This window comes from Amia ocellicauda, chromosome 16 (assembly GCF_036373705.1).
Source record: "Amia ocellicauda isolate fAmiCal2 chromosome 16, fAmiCal2.hap1, whole genome shotgun sequence".
NCBI classification, from domain to species: domain Eukaryota; kingdom Metazoa; phylum Chordata; class Actinopteri; order Amiiformes; family Amiidae; genus Amia; species Amia ocellicauda.
The window spans coordinates 19,112,528-19,130,414 of NC_089865.1; the positions used below are offsets into that span (position 1 = coordinate 19,112,528).

The 17,887-nt window shown below is 41.5% G+C and overlaps 1 protein-coding gene across 3 annotated transcripts in view; it reads right to left on the minus strand.

Moving 5' to 3' along the window:
- LOC136711429 (hyccin 2) overlaps positions 1–17,887 on the minus strand; it is a 78,391-nt gene that overhangs the window by 196 nt on the left and 60,308 nt on the right. For all 3 annotated transcript variants that reach the window (XM_066687702.1, XM_066687699.1, XM_066687700.1), the window contains 3 exons: positions 15,731–15,818; positions 13,975–14,131; positions 1–2,271 (listed from right to left, as the gene is read on the minus strand). The exon at positions 1–2,271 is cut by the window's left edge and continues 196 nt beyond it. In XM_066687702.1, coding sequence (XP_066543799.1) covers positions 1,613–2,271; positions 13,975–14,131; positions 15,731–15,818 — 904 coding nt within the window. In that variant the 3' untranslated portion in view covers positions 1–1,612. The remainder of the gene's footprint in view (positions 2,272–13,974; positions 14,132–15,730; positions 15,819–17,887) is intronic.

A 17,887-nucleotide genomic window follows, 5' to 3' on the forward strand; every position in this document is an offset into this window, starting at 1 on the left:
TGCCTAGAATAATGGGAATAGTTATGATACACTCCAAATAACTACCTGTTGTTCAAACAAATGAAAATCAGTTCCAAATTCACACTACATGTAGTTCAGGCGAGAGAATGAAAGCAAGCAGGAGATGAATCTCAGTGAGGCAGTGAAGAGCATATTTCTATACCTGGAATTGTCCAGAGTTTTGGGACAGACAACTTGTTAATATGGTTGATGCTGCTCTTTTGTGGTTTTGTTTCTATTAAGGTGTAACACATACAGAAAAACTAATAGATTGTGTGTCTGGAACTAGATATCTAAGGACCCGTCCTTTTGATAATGAGTGGAAACATTTCCATCACAGTTGGATGCTGTACTTGTTAAGTTTCATACAAGCAGTCATTTTTCATTGGCCTATTCAGCAGCACAGTCCATATGCTCATCTTTGTTCCCCTGAATTAATGTAGTTTCCTTTCTCATAGTAATGCTTCCTGTACTTACAGCAAAGCTAACCCACCACATTATCCCGGAGCTTCTCGATCTTCTCTTTGTATCCAGCACACTGCAATGATTTTACATCTTTCAGCAGGTTCTGATTTTACCTCATCCTTTTGTGGTGTTGTTATTTTGGATTATAGTAATAAAAGTAATCATTAAAAATAAATCTTGAACCCAGATGAAAGCATATATTAATTTATAAATAATAATAATAATAATAATAATAATCAAAAACAAAGTTCTTAGTGAGAAACTAAAAACCAGTGTAATCTCGGTCTGATTTTGATCACCGTACGGATCTCGGAACGATCACATTCACAGCACTGTCTTTGGGAGGTGAGATTTACCAGACAAATGAAAAAACAAATAAATAATGATGACAAAAAAATAGAATAATTAAAAAAACAAAAAGTCATACAGATTGCACGTCACCCCAAGGATACACAGGAAGGCATGAGGAAGTCCGCACACGAGCAACTACAGCGAATTACGCCGTCGTCAACGTACAATGGTAATCTTATTGCTGATTCAATACAAAATATATACTATAATGAATCTCTGGATTAAATTACATTAGACCCACGACAATGATTTGTTTCACAATGGGTAAACATAGAAGATCTCTTGTGTTTTTGTATATATAGTTTTTTTTTTTTTTGTATAGTTTTTTTTTTTTTTTTTTTTCTGTCCACAAAATATACATGGAATGCACCATTTGGTCAGAAAGGACATGTGGAGGTGAGGGCATTCCCAAGACTGGCCATCTTGGTCAGGACAGATACCTCCTGTACAGGGGAAAACCTCACGGCTGCTTTACTGTTCTGTTGTGATTGGTCTCTTTTGACAATTTACAACCGGAAAAAAAAACCTGCCAACCCGTTTTTTAATTTGTTTTTTGTATGTTTGCACACCTTGACGCTCTACTTTCTCCTGTACAAGAAAGTCAACCCCCCTCCCCAACATCACAGAGTGTCTGCATGTTTCAAGGTTGTCAGAGGCTGAGCCACAGGGGTGGGGGGAGCGGCTCGGCCTAAGGTAGTTGTCTCTGCGGCTGGGTGGTGGTGGGGTGGGGAGAGGGGTGGGGAGGGGTGGGGTGGGGTAGTGGGAGAATGTAGGGTCATGCCGATCTCCACCTCCTTTAAACCTGCGATATGATTTGCATATTAAAGCTGGGGGAGCGTGACTGCTTGGTGAGGGGGGCTCCCGGGGAGAGAAGCTCGGTGGTCTCCCCCGGGCGGCCCAGCCTCTCCTCCTGCAGGCTCACGGTGGAGTAGCGGTGGCCGCTGCTGGTGGCGAGGTTGCTGATGCCCTCCAGGATGCCCCGGCCGCGCTCCGTCTGGCTGCCATTCATGAAGTCAAAAGACTTGCTGGAGGTGGTGCTAGCAGTCCTGACCAAACTCTGGGTCGCCGGCAGGCTGAGGTGCTTCTTCATGGGGCTGAGCTCAATGGCATCCAGGGTGACAATGGGAGGGGAGGCCGGCGGGGGGGACTGTTGCCGCTGGTGATGCCTACGCAGGACCACCTGGGGGTCCACCGAGAGATCCCCGTGCTTGCTGGGGGAAGCTGCTGCTGCTGCTGCCACCGCTGCCGCTGCCGCCATGGCCTCTCTCTCCCTAGCCAGCCGCCCTGCCGTTGCCTTCTTCACACTGCCCCTTGGGGTGGGTGTCCCACCTCCCGAACCCCCCATCGGCTGCTTGGTGCCACTGGGCTGGCTGCTGTTGGAAGCACCGGAGGAGAAGCCCTCGTCGGGGTCATTGAGGTTGATTGAGTCCTCGCCCCCGCTCATACCTTCTGCATCTGATGGGGGAGAACCAGAGGGAGAGGGAGACAGACGGTTAACAGATGACACACTGAGCAACACGCATTCACTCACACACAGCCAGAGGCCTCTGAAGCTGATCTCAGCTCTGGTCTCGCCACAGAGACCCAGGGCACTGACTCCTGATCCTGGAGAGAGCCAGAACTGAGGTCAGCAGACCTTCGAAAGAGCCCAGTGCAGACCAGGACAGGGCCAGTCACTAAGAGTTAATGTGCTGGAAGTGAAAGCGCAAACTCAGACTTCAATGGCATGCTAACAAACTGACCAATGCAGACTCTTCACCATTCCTTCTTTCCTCATATGCATGTTTCTATAACTTGTTGGGCCACTCAAGTCATGTCTGCTAGATTTCATGGCCAGGCTAATGTGCTTCAGAACAGTATCACACACAAAACAGCATTCAGCATACAGACTTGGCAGAGGATTCACAATATATTTTCCTTAGGAGAAATAAAAAACATCTGAATCATAAGGGAGTCAGAGACTTGCAGTCTAATTAGCTAATTTCTCATTTGGAATCCATTGTTTTTATATATAAAAATGTGAAATGCAGCCATTATTTTCATTGTTCCAAATAAAGCATACTGGTTGTATTCCAACAGCAGGGTAAACAAAGGCAGTACAATCTATTTCAGGAATTTAAATGCGCTGAAATATCTGCCTTCAGAAACTGTCCTGAAACATCTGAGCAAAGACTGAGGTTGTCAATAGCTTTTTGTGTTGGTCTTCTGCATTTGAACCGTGAAAGGATGTGACATACTATGCTACACTAGAACTATTTTGTCTGCAATCTTATTCTGTGTTTGATTGTGAATCATCGAGCTTTCATAATCTATTTCATTGTCTATTTTACACTAACACAAAAAGAGGATTACAGAATAATCCCCAAATGGCTGCTACATGGTTTATCTTCATTAGTATGGGGGGGCTCAAATCATTCACAGGTTTGTCCGACTTATGCTTACAACTAATCTATAATCAGGAAAGTCTTTTTTGTTTATTTCAGATATACATTTTTTTAATTAAGTTTTTTAATTTTAGTTCCTGAATTACAGCAAGTATAAAAACAACATTTTGCTTATTAAATTTTGCTCGCATAACCTGCATCATTGTGGAGATTTAACAATTGATGAGAATCAAGCCTCATGTGCACGTAAGAAAACAGGAATTAACAATTATGTAAATGATTTTACGTTTGATCATAGATACACTGGAAATACAATGGCAGACAGGGGCTTCATAGTGCTGTGCCAGTAATTAGTCAATTAAATTGACCAACTAAATCTGGAAATGAAGAGTGTCAAACCAGAAACTAGCACAAAAGTTGAACTGTTGGTTCTCTATGAATATTTCTTACATGACAGAGCCACATTAAGTCACAACTTCAGACGCCTGTCAATCTTAGACTATTTGGTGGCAGGTTCTCATTGACCAGAAGGGAGTTTCTGGTGAACAAAAAAGCTGCCGTCAAATAAGTTTGTAACCAAAGTCAAATGGAATTTTGCATTCAATTGTATAAATAACTGCACTGTGAAATGAAAAGCTTATTGTTTTATTGCAAAATGCCCCCCGTAAGGGTCCTGGTTTTCAATGGCTTAAGTGGTGTGCATTGGAATACACAGTGTCTTCTTTTAACCCAATGACCTTCTATGTATATAATCAAAAGTTTGGAAACGAGTGATCCTCTTCCACCACAGAAAGCCATACTGTATGCCATTTTAAAACAGATCTACCCAGCTGAATTACTGAAGCGTGTCAAGAACAATTTATCAATGTCGGAGGCAGTCATTCGTATTCCAAGGAGCACCCAAATGAATAACGGAGGCTTTAAGAAATATCGATTCAAACTGCCTTGCCCTGGATTTTTTAATTTTAATAGGATTTAATAACGTCTATAACATTGTTGTTATTGTTATTGGATTCCAGTTTTTTTTACAGGGGATATTAACCAGCCCAGTTTCCATGAACGGAAATAAAAGCGAAAATGGGGTTCAAATTTAAATATTTTGTGTGCTACTTGTAGAATAAAGAACTGAAGTGCTGCTTTTGTAGAGCACCTCAGAAACAGAAACAAAAAGGAAGGTCTCATAATACAATGGCTGGGCCACGATCCTCTTGAATCTTTCAGCTTAGAACCTGACCATGAATTAAAACATTTTGGTTGATCGGGGCAGTTTTTTTATTTTGTTTTTGTTTTTTACCCGAAGGCCTTCCTGAGAAAACCTTCAAATCGAAATGTTCTTGGCCTGTAAGACACCTTGATATAAGTGCAGCACTTTTTCCTGGAGGACAATATTTGAAAGAAATCTTGTACCTGAGAGAAGAAATTGGGATTCAGCTACCACTTAACTTTTTCTTGTGTGGAGCGCCCAACATTGAGTTTGCTTTTAATTGGAAATCTGATAGAGGGGCTGAAGTCGGAGAGTTATTAATCAACATTTTTGGAAATTCTGGTACACCTGTCAGCTAGAGGAAAAAAGGATTCATTTAGAGATCGAGAAGTGCACCTCTTTCACGGCATGTGCTGCAGTTATAAAATGGAAGAGAGAACACAGTTGCTGTTGTTCAGTTTTAAAACATCGCCCACTGTCAACTGTCTCCTCACAAAACAAGTGATGTGCTCACCTAAGGCCAACTGACCATGTCTGGGTTGAAAATAAAATCATCGTATGCAGCTCAGCATGTTCTATCCAAACCTGTTGTCGACACGCTGATTGAACAGGCGATTTGGAAATCAAAACATTCAAGCAAATGTTGAAAAGGGAAAGGAGGGAGATAATAGGAACTTCTGGTCATCTGGTCACATAACAGTACTTCAGTTTACCTCAGAATCAGGATGATCCATGACTCTTCCAGCAAAGTACTACAAGTGTTCCACCCTTGTTATCCAGTAAGCTCAGCTCAAAGCTGAAGAAAACATAGCTTTTACACCATTGTTTGTGCTGCAGTATCCATTTACAAATGTTGGGGGAAAATCATATCTATATTTCATCTATGTATCTCTCTATCTGCAAAATGTAACTGTGTACAGAGCTCCTTCAGAAACACTGTGATCCATAACTGGACACTCTGTAGCACTTGGATGCCCACAATAAGACCTTTGACTTCAGTGGCATCAAGCCAGTCCAATACAGCTTAATAAAAAGCCAGTTGGGAAGGCTTCTAAAGCTTACCATAATTGGCCAGTTCAGTGTGCACTTGAGGGATACTGACACATACGTTTTTTTGAGCCTGGCTAACGAAGTCTATATGGAGACAAGAACCAGCATAAGACAGGAGAACAAAAAACAATTTCAGCACGGCCTATGTGAAAAAGCCGGTGGGGCAAACCACAAGAAAATATCAAATAATCATATATATATATATATGCTGTTTTGAAGGCAAAGGGTGGTCACACCAAATATGGATTTGATGTAGATTTTTCTTCTGTTCACTCACTTTGCATTTTGTTAATGGATAAATATAATCTATTAACATGTATATTTCTGAAAGCATTCTTACTTTACAGCATTTTTTCACACCTGCCTAAAACTTTTGCACAGTACTGTGTGTATGTATGTATGTATATATATATATATATATAGATAGATAGATAGATAGATAGATAGATAGATGTGTTAGTGTTAGGGCTGGAGTATATGAGCTACAAGAAGAAGCAGCCCTGAATGAGATTACATTGGAAATTTGTCTTCACACACTTTTAAAATCATGATGAACAGGAAATCAAATACTATATAATCAAATAATATATACAGTTTATATATAAATGGGATGTATAAAATTGTAGGTTTTGATAGAAACTGAATTCATGTAATATTTAAGTTCCCTATAGATGCTGTTGTTGTCTTCACACATTATGGAAAATTCATAGCTTAACCTTTTTTGCAAGCAACACTCTTTAGAGGCTTAAAAAATCCCACATTTTAAAAGCGACACTGCAGCTTTTACCTCTGTATATTTATATCTAAAATAATTAAGTTGTAGAAATTATGTCACGTTCATGGCCTGCAAAACACATAAAACAAATTTGCCTAGAACATCAAACATAACACCACAGACAGCAGAACACCAAATTAATTTATCATGCACAGCTGAGCAAGCAGGAACTGGTCATTATGAAACTCTGGAGGGTGAATCGCATTATGAGATGATTATGTTATTTTAACGAGATTGAGAGCCGATGAGGAGCAGAAGAGAAGGGCAGGGGGAGGAAGGTGCAGTTCAGTCTGGAGGACATGCACATGACAGGGAGAGGAAAGTTCAACCGCATGCTTCACTGCTAGACTCTCTTTGCTTTTGGCCTCTTCAGCATCAGCACCATTTCAGGCGACACAGAGAGCAGACCGCACAGAGCAGACATGAGATCAGAGGAGATGCATATAGGCATTAACCATTTGGATGTCCTATCCTGAATCAACATGTGGCATCTTGGGTCTTCCAGCTGTGCCACTGGGGCCTGATCACACACCTCCTGTCTGAGGGCGGAGTCAAAACTGGAATGGAGGATCAAGAAGAATAAAGCTCCTGGGGGCTAAATTCTTTGAGGCATTTGTATAGAAATATCAGGGATAATTCACATCAGCCTTCATCCTCACAGAGTTGAGCAAGTCCAATACAAATTGTTACGTGAAAATTAGGTTAAAACAAACAAACAAAAAAACACATACCCTCTTAATGAGCAATCTGAATACTTCTATTATTTTCAATTGGATCCCATTCTAAAACCATAACCTGGTATCTAAATTTCTTTTATTGTAACTTAACATTTTTCATCCTGAAATTGCTGTTAAGCACATCATTTTCTGTGTTAAAATCTAAGCAGTTGCAGATCTAAAAGTTATCCAACCCTTTAAAAAACACACCAAGTGCAAAATAAAGAAAGAGCATTTAATTTACTTTAATTAAATTAGAACTGTGAAACTTCTGTGTAACACTTCTGCACATCTTTGCATTTTATTTTTTCTCTCCATTAAGAAAACCTCATGTTACCTTAGCATGAAGGTAAATGTTTAATGATTATTGCCTACTGCCTTCAAACAACAAAATTTAAGCACAGCATGAGCTCAATATTTCATTTCTTAGATAGGGCTTCGTGGGAGGGGTTGAATTAGGCTGATGAGATATTTATCTGCTCAATGGAAGAAGAAGAAAAAAAAAAATCATAAGACTCAATTTGTACTAATTGCTAATTGCCCTGCTGTAGTTCTATCAAGTTGTTGTTACAATTAGGTGATCAAGTGGAAATTGCTTTAATTCAATGTGGCATTTAACATTGGATGGGGGATGACAGAGGAGGAAACTCTTTCCACACTTGAATGGAAAGTCTTGCATTTTATTTTGACGATAATAGGTTACATTGTTTCTTCTCCATTAGTTAAGTGATGCATCTTCGACATCCCAGTGTTTTTTTTGTTTTTGTTCCAACTCCACCTGGAAAACTGAATGCAAATTACTTAATACTCAATACAGAACAGCACACATACAACCACTGTCACAACTACTGACAACAAGACTACAACTAGTGGCTGGGGAGAGTTTTATCCCCACCCCCCTTTTCAGCCAGTCCAACCTGTAGCTAAAGAAAGCAAAACCAGCACTTTAAGCAGGATCCACCAGCACTTTAAGGCCACTAACGACTACAAACTCAAAGCTAACTATGAAAGCAGGCCTATCCTACGGGGACTACCTTCTATTCACTGAATTTTACACAAAACCCAGAGTTCTAGGCAAAGACCAGAGATCAGAGAGCTCACAGACAAGTAATGCAGTCCTGCTTTCCCCTGAGATCACTGCATTGTAGGAGGGCAGTGTGTGGCTCTGCAGTAGAACCAGCACAGCAAACAAACAAGGCCAGGGCTCCTTCATAACCTAATATGTATTTCTCTTATCTAGTTTGGCAGGGGAATGTCTTTTTTATATACAAGAGCATGGAAGTTTTGGCAATCAGGCATCCATCAGCACATCCACACAAATGAACCATCCCCTTGCCAATCTTGCCGTCATCCTTAAGTGAGGAGCCCAGCAGAGTCGTGCACGGTGATTGAATCAGTCAGGCAATTTGATTGTTCTTGCTTGGGCAAGGAGTGCACAGGGGCTTGGAAAATCTCCTCAGATCACTCAAACTCACTACGGGGAATGCATGAGGCCTTTCAGACCGAAGCAGAAAGCTAGCTCAAAATAAACCCTGTGAAGCCCTAGAAATCAGTCTATGCATCCTGGCCTTCCATGTGACGGATAGGGAATCCCCAGGACCATATATATTTTTTTTTTTAAAGGGGTCCCTATTTTTTTTTTTTTATCACAGCCAACAAAAGTCCACCAATAATCATTACTATTAAGCAGATTGTTTCAGTTTCATGATTTTTGAGTGACCTCTATAAAGTCAGCAGTGCTGTCTGAGCTCACTAGGCCCCCGACGGACCACCATGAAGCAAACTGAGCATCAGGGTAAATCATATTTAAGGTAATAATCCTAGAAATACACTTGATGTATGAAACTATACCTGTAACCAACTTTTCGGGCAAGAGGAAAGTAGAAACATTGTCCAATTACTCTAATAAATCTAGTAATTCAGCTTTAAAGGTGCATACCAATGCCAGAAGATGCTGCAGTGCCTGCCGAGTTTGAGACCACTAAGTGCACAGGATTTCCAGATGGTACAGGTGCATGAACAAGTGCTGCACGTTCAGGAAGAATGAAGGAGTCTGCAGGTGATGTTACAAGGTGACCTTGAAACTGGATATGCACCAACACTGTCAGCCTCTCTGCATTTTATGCTTGGGGACCGAGCTCTGTGTATAGCGTCCCACATGCTAGCCTGCTCTGTATGCTGTTCAGATCTCTCTGCCATACATGCATAGTACATTCTGCAGTCCATGTGCCAGGCGTGTACAGATTAGTGTAGCCTTTTCTGAGGGCTGTGAATACATCTGACTACAGGAACGGTACATCTGGAGAGCTGCAGATGTAAATTCAGTTTCTACGAGGATGAACTGGATGAATGCTAAGCTAATCTTGGGAAATTTTCAAATTAATATATACATATACATACAAACATATAATTTAAACCCACCAACATTGTGTTAGCATTCTGCGGGTATTGTTTTTGATTGGAAACACACTTGTGTGGACACGCCCCACACCCATCGAAAGAGAGCTTTCTGTTGTTCAAATGGAGGGACAGATGAAGAAATGAAACCAGATGGGTCCCCTTAACCCAGAGCCCCGAGGGGACACAAGAACGCCGTTTTAGGAACGGTGTATGCAATATTTAAAGGCAAACAAAGAGGAAACGAACAGCCACACAGTCACTGCTGAGTTGAGCGAGGCATTGTCAAACTGTGGACATGCAGTTGAGTGGACTTTTGTTAGCCGAAACAAAAAGCAAGCCTGCTCAAGTGACTCACAAGGTAAGAGTGTAGCAGAGACGTGAAGGCTGCCTTCATGCTACAGCTGCACACGAGGGTCCTCCCCCTCGTACATTCACATGCACATGCAGTTAAGCAATCAGCCATTGCAGCAGAAGGAGAGTCATTCTCTCTCACTGAGCATGCCACCCCCCCTTCCCTACAAAATAAAATAAAAAGTATAAATAATACACTATTTAACCAAAGAGGGAGCAGCTAATAGAATTTAATGCTTGGCTGAAACTGCTGCAAAGATAATTCCAGAAAAAGGTGGAAGACGGAAGCTGCTCCGGGGATCGGCAAGACTGTTCTCAGGACGAAGGACTCTCCAGGGGTATGGAGCCGAGACTCTGACTCAACTGACTGCAGCGTGAGCATTACAGTTCAGCTCACAAATGCCATTGGAGCCATTAAGTGACAGGGAGGCATTCTACCGATTGAAAACATGCCACATGGAGACTATCGCTCTATCGGGGGCCCTTTTTCTAGTCAAAGTGAGAAAGGATTTGCTTGCTTTATCAAACGAAGACGAGACAGATGACATGCACTCTGTGTGGAGATGGGACGAGTTGCTATTTATATACACAATTATGAGACACAAAGCTGACAGTGACTGCCTACTGCCTGACTTCCCCAAAAGGCTAAAAATAAAATAAAATTTAAGAAAAGAATCTTCCGTGTGTTTCCAGTCTTTTTCTGGAAGACTGATTAACAGGGATTCTGGCAATGCGGAACAGAAATCGGATTGCTTTAGAATCCCCAATGACATTTAGTAGGCTTTGCCAAACCAAAAAGGAGAGAGAGAGATTTCCTGACAGGTTTATCTATTGTGGCAGCTGCCATTCCCCCCCCCCACAACCTCTACAATATTCTGATAAATGTGAGCACAGAATTATCTGTACTTGTCCTTCATGGGAACACAATATGACAGTGTTTGCTGGACTGGATTCCAGACTGAATTGCACAGTGAGGAAGACCCACCACATCTCTATAGACATCCACTGGAACTCACACACACAGTTACACAGAACTTGAGTTATATCACATCTGTCAAGGGCAAAGTGTGTGATTTATATTTGAGATGCATTTTCCAGGTCTGGGATCCACAGGTCATTTTTCCTTTAGCAAATGGCAAGAGAACAATGGTCTGTAGGGGGAAGACCAGCAGCCTAATTCTCTGTCCAGGTTTAAAGTAATCATAACACAGTCTAACCTGAGTTTGTAAAGTGCTTAGAAACTATCCTTGCCACAGAAAGGTACTTTGTAAAGAAATCAGGACATATGCTAATAACATAGATCTCTGATTTTAAGGCTGAGACAGAGCAAGGCAGTTTACACCCTAGAGAGAAGAAAATCAAATGAAATAAATTAAAAAAAAAAAAAAAAAAAAAAAAAAAAAAGACTGTTCTAGTTGAAATTCTGGGGAGGACATGCTCAATGAGTGTGGACACCTCCAAAAAACGGACAGCTGCTTGCAGGAGACACAGGGCATGCGGATCTAGCTTTGAAAGAGCTTCATCACTGGATGCAGGGCCATGCGGTCTGAGGCCTCCCGGTGGCAGCCAGTGCCCGCCGTCCTTAAGCCCACCCAACCCCCCCAAATAAACAATTTGATACTACCTGACCTGGTGCTAGGGATATGGGGATCTGAGGGGTGGGGGAGGGGGGGTTGCATTTGCAATTTGTTGGTTGGGGATTGGATGAATTAGTACACTCGGTGGGAGTGGAAGGAGACCCTAAAGTGGCTGTGTGAGTCCCTGGAAGGGGAAAGCGGCTCATCCTCCATCAACTCCCTCCCTGATCTGTGCCTCCTCAGCTCTGGCCTACCCTCAGGCGTGACCGGGGGAGTGCTGGACTGCGCCGCTGGCCCCTCCCTCCCTCGCTCTGGAATGGCTGCTGGTTCCGAGAAGGCGTGGCGGCTGGGAGTGGCTGGGTTGCTCATGTCTGCTTCGTTTGAGAAGTCAAAACAATCTGGGAGTCAACACACAGAACCGGAAAAATAGGGGGTTCTTAGTTTCTGTGTTAGATTTAGGATTTTCTCTGGTCATCTTGTCTTTATTTGCTGTTCTTAGGTTATCTTTACTTCTTAATTTTTATTTAAGTATTATTTGTTTTGCAGCCGCTCGCGTCCACTGCAGCTCAGAACAAGAAAAAATCGGGTTAGAGACAAAGGCAACACAAAAGCAGTGTGAGAGAGAAAGTGAGAGAGAAAGTGAGAGAGACAAAGAGAGTACAGTGCACACACAGCAAAACAATTTTGCAACAGTAAGAACAGACTGAATGAGTGCTCAGGTCAAACACTGGCGATGAAGACCGGCCTTGCGGTAAAAGCGTGGCGGAGATGAAAGATAAGAGAGGATGATCTGGGCAGACTTTACACAGAGATCCATTTACGTTCCCCCAGAAAAGCTTTTAAAAACACGTGTGGTTTTCTCGGCAATTCAGATTAATATCAAATTAATGTCACAAATTAAAAATTATCTACAAGGAGTCAGAAATGATTTTCAGAGAGTGAATATCGATATGGGACACGATTTCTTTCACATCATGACCTGTTGCTATGAAATTGCCTACAAATTAAACAACGTGGTTTTGATACAGTGAGGCGGCCCTTGTTTAGGTAGTTTAAACACTTATTTACAAAAAAAAAAAGATTGCTTCACTACCTTCTCTTAAGACTATCCATGTCTTAACAATTCCTTTATTTTTTCTATACACAGCCTGCTGACTGCAGTGTTTGTACAGCCCAGTCTCTGGTGCTGGAGGCTCTGGGACACTTCCTGAACTACAGGGCCCAAGCTTCTGCCAGATTAACCACTGAACAGCAACCCCTGAAGCTTTGAATCTGTGGCAAGCTAATTTATTAGAGCTGTGAATTGTAACGCAAGCTAGGTTCACAATCTGCCACGACATAAAATGGAGCTTCATTATTCCCAGATTAAAGAGCACAATTTGAAGGCTGCTAATATAAAGCTGGCAAAAGGGGAACAGTCTTATAATGTACTGCCTGATTAACCAAAGCACCTGCTAAGCAATTCCTGGGTTTTTGATTACTTTTTTTTTTTTTTTTTTTCAGCTCCTGATCTGGTTTTAACCATTTCAGTGTGTTCTGAGCAATTAAAACCAAAACAAATATCCTTCAAATGAAATGCATTCCCTAATTTCAATGAAAAATATTCCAGGAACCTCTTGCATGTAGTTCCTGAATCCAAACCTACATAAACCCACAGTGTGTGCTCACAGCTCCATAAATAAGAGTGTTGACATGCTATCTGTCTATGCACAATTCAACAAGATGGGCTATTATTATTATTATTATTATTATTATTATATTTCTTAGCAGACATCCTTATCCAGAGGGACTTACTATTGTTAAAATACATCACACTGTTTTTACATACAATTACCCATTTATAGCTAGTACCTTACTCAATGGTACAACAGCAGTGTCCCCAATCTGGGATTGAACCCATGACCTTCTGCTCCAGAGCGACCACTACTCCACACTGCTAGCCTACTAGGTGGTGCATTATGCATCAACATTTAAGCATATAAAATTCAGCTACTGCATACATAGTTAATTGCTCTTCAATTTAAACTTCTGTGAGTGGTCACATCTTCACATTTCTGAAGGTTTACGACCTCTCAAACAAGGATCCACCCCCAACCCACATACACTGCAACTGGAGTAAGTGAATGTAAGGTTCGGGATACTAGACCAGTCAAGAAAACAATAGAACCAGTAAATTCTCACCTATCACCACAAACACAAAGTTTTACCATCCATTTCCCACGATTAACTTATGCTGAATGACATCATCATCTCCGCAACCCTGGAATTTTAGATTTAATCAATATGACAATATTGACAATATGACAGTCAAAATGTTTTCCAATATTGCTGTTTCGGTGGTCTTCAGAGATCAGAGAAGCACAGCTTTAATGAACCACCTCAGCTGTCCTGTGAATGCCTTGTGGAAAACGAATGTGAAGAAGAGAGACATTTCGTTTACTTTAGCTGTTGGATTTCCCCCAAACCTGTACAGTTGCATTTGCTTCCTGTGACAATACCTGGAGCCAACCCAAATAAAACAAAGCAAAAGTAAACAGTAACCATCTGCTACATACCAAGATACATGGTGAAACAGGCAAAATAGTACAGTACAGTGCTGCTCACTGGGTGGACGCCCATCGGTCCAGTGGCCCGAGCTGACAGGCCGCACAGCGAGGGGCTGCGGGGAGCCCCTGTGCGGGGCGCAGTGGGGAAGTCTTACCCTCTCTCTTCCAGCGGTGGCGGCGGATGGAGGCGGTGGTGATGGCGGTGCGGGATATCCGCGCCACTGTGGGCGTCACCTCCACCTGCAGGACCTGGCGGCCGCGGGAGCCTTCAGGAGCGCTGGGAGGGAGGGAGCTCTTCATCGCATTGGCCACCTGAGGGCGGGACAAAGGTCAAAGTCAGGGCAGGGCAGGTATCAGGACTCACCACGTCACTGGTCAACGTCCGCAGAGATGCTTTTAATGTTATTTATATTATTGAGTTATCCAAAGCAACTCACTCTGAGAATGGAAGTATGCAAAGGTCAAGACCAAATCAATAAGTTGACCTACCTGGGAATCACAAATGACAAACTCGTACTCAATTGTGCTTTTCTTCAGAAGCAGGAGAAAGTGGCTTCTGACTTTAAAATAAACCATGTTAAGGTAAAGGTTTTTCATTAGTGATTCGTGGATAGGTTAAAATTCTGATTTGGTCCGAGCCAAAGTTACATAGTGGTTTTACAAAAAAGAAATATGTTACAGTTATAGTTATAGCTGAACAAAATATGTTCAACACAGAATTACTGTATGCTTTAATTACATAATATGTGACAGAATTAAGACTAACTAAAGATGGTCACCATCTGATCACAGAATGAAGGCTCCTATATTTAATTTTGAAAGTTGCACCGGTTTGTAAGTACAGCAGAGTACTTTTAACAACAGTGTAGGGAAGAGAATAGAGATTGCCATTGTATCCCAGATATTGATGGCCATGGACAGCATGTCTCTAGGGTCCTCTAGAGAGTAGGGTAAATGTGTGACAGCAGCCATCTAATAAGAAACAGCAGGAGACTAAGACTGCAGGAGAGGAACCAATGGACAGGAAATATGACAGCAATTTCTGAGAGTAGAGGGACAGGGAGGGAGAGAATATTGCTGCCAGACTCATCCAGAGTGGTTTATATTAACTCACACTGTTTATTGTCTCATGGAGATGTTTTAGCTTCTGTGGAAATTAAATTGAATTTTTTAGTTTGTTTTCTTGTGGTGCTTCATAAAGCTGACCAGGGTGTGCAACCCACCGTGACGTAACATCTCCCTATTTTGTATCAATTGCATCTTTACAGCTGTAATAGATTAATTGGCCCTGAGGCAGACTGTTCTGCAGCATTTAGTTAAGGTAGTAAAGGCTGCTACCAGTTTCATTGCATCGAATAACCTCTAGTAACCCATGCATAGCAAATAGATACAGATTGTGTGTGCACTCTGAGGAGAGAAGGTTAGCATCCCTGCAGTACCGACATCTTATCTCTGAGCTTTCTGCGTGGGATTGCAGATTCTGAAGACTAGCAAGACTAAATAAGTGCAATTAAGGCATTAAAGGTTGACTGAATACAATTTCCTGAAACAACCATTATAAACGGAAAGAAGAAAACAATTTCCTTATTAATATTAAGGTGAGTTCCCTTCATGGGTTGTTGGAGCTCTGCCTGGAATAATTAATGCATTTTTAAAAGATGAAAACTGGGAAATGGCTGAAAAGACTGGCCTCTCTCGTGGGCTGAACATACTGGTATAAAAACTGCATAAAGGGAGACCGGAATCCTCCCCTTCTCAAGAGAACAACCCTGACTTTTGCTTCTTAATTTCCAGCAGATCAAACTGTGGTGAACTGGCTCTACACCCCATAACCTCCTTCACATTTTTACTTTTGACTGATGTCTTTAACCAGGACAGTTTGTGTGAGTTCAACAACAAGAAGATGCGTACCAACAGTGGTTGGGAGTAAAGCTCCAGCTGTGACCGGTAGATGATGTCATCCAAGGCCTCCTTCCCCAGGTCCCACTCTCCATTGTAGCTGGAATGAGAGCAGGCAAAATAGTCAGATGAAAGTGGAGGACTGATCTGTTGCCTTTGCTGTGAGCAAATAGAGTAAACTCCAGTCTGTCAGTCAGTCACTCACAGACTGAGTGACTGCAATCTCTGCTGTATGGGGGTTGAGCTACACAGATAAGTGCAGATACACAGTAAAGAAATCATGTCAGGGAACAAAAAGCACTGGTGGTATTGTTATTCACACCAAGGCTAGTGAAGACAGATGCATTGCTGAACACAAGACAACACCACAAACCAAAGAGCTGTCTCTCCCAATAATCATCAGTACCCATCGGCAGAAGAAAAAACATGAAAATAATCCAAATTGTGGTAGTTATGGGCAGTAAAGTTAACAATTAGTTAAGAGCTCAGGGTAGAATAAAAAGCAGGAGGGCAGTATCTGAGGGCCACCTGGAATACGTGCTTAGGGAGACAAAACATGAAAATCTAGTAAAAAATTAAATGGCAGGAAAAACAAAGAAACAAAAAAAAAAAAAAAACATGGACTGCTATGAACCCACTAATCCTTCACTGGATCGTGGCTTCTGTCCATCACATTAGTGGAGAGAAGACGGTTGCCAAGTGCCCTGTTCTTAAAGGCCCACATTTAGTCCGTTTGCCAGGTCAGTAACAGGGTACGCTTATGCAAGAGGATCTCTGAGCAGTCTTGTCAATTTCATTACTCTCTCCTTGGACCTGGGAAAGAGCTTTTATAACCTACATTCCAGGCTGCCCGCTGCTCATTTTGACATACAGAGCTGAAGCATTAACCAAGATTAACAATGAACCTGTGCAGTCTTTCAGTTCACTACTACAGTACGACTTTCAGGGGAATATGCTACCCAAAGAGATGTTTCAATTCCACTGGTATCAATTAATAAAAACTTACAGCTATAAATAAATAAACAAATACATAAATAATGACGTTTGTTTTTTTGTTTTTTCTGTCAGTGAATACTATGGAATAACAGAGAACCCAAGATGGCTTCTTGTGATTTAATTATAGCTTCAGCATCAACAGTTTTAGGTTTGCAGAAGCCTCTCATCCCTTGTGAAACACCCCAGCAAATAAAGGAATGCAATGTAGTGCCATGTGTCTGTGAAATCAATTTGTGAGTAATCCTTAGGATGCCTTCAGATGCCAGCCTCTATATCTCTTGACCAAATCTGTCCTGCTCTCACAGCGGAGATGAATAAACAAACGTGTCACTGCCACCAATGCATGCATATTCTAAGGTCTCTTTATATATCATTAATTTCACTGGTTCCACACACATTTCCAGGGCATCTTCATTGTGTGCCGTATTCTAGACCTATGATGCACGCAAGTTTACAAGAACTGAAGCGGAAAAATAACATAAAAGACAAAAGCTTAACATACCCAAGGACACTTCTAGAATTAGAATGATCAGGTACTCAACTGTCCTGCATACATGACCGAACAATCTCAAAATATAACAAATTTTAATTTAATTCCAATCCATGGATAATCAGTAAAGACCGTTCTTAAATCTGAATGGATAATTTTATTGGGTAAATGTATTACACGTTTTGGAGAATGGCAAGGGTGTGCACTTAAAACCTGCAGAATGAAAAGGCCTGTTGTCAGTGGAGATGCGGAGGCCCTTCTTTTGTCTCGTCGGTGTAAGTAATCGTATCTGGATGCTGCAGAACGTCCATTTGCGAACATGACAAAAGAAACCCTTGGACACAATTGCTCTGATCTCCTGCTGCAATATAATTACAAAGGAATACAAATTTCCATTAAAAACAAAATCAATTTATAATAGCGAAAAGATATGGTAATGACAGCCATTCACAGTGGCCCACAAAAATGTTTAATCCACCATGGGCAATTACAACCTCACAATCAAAAAAGCACAGAAACACGTCTAGCGGTTTAGCCCATGAAAAGACAACAGAAACAAAACGCAACTTAAAAATCAATAACTGTCTTCTATATTAATAAAATAATATAAAAATAGTTACAACCACATCCTAAAGTGATGCACTGACAGAAATCCCCTAACTTCCACACATTACATCTATTCA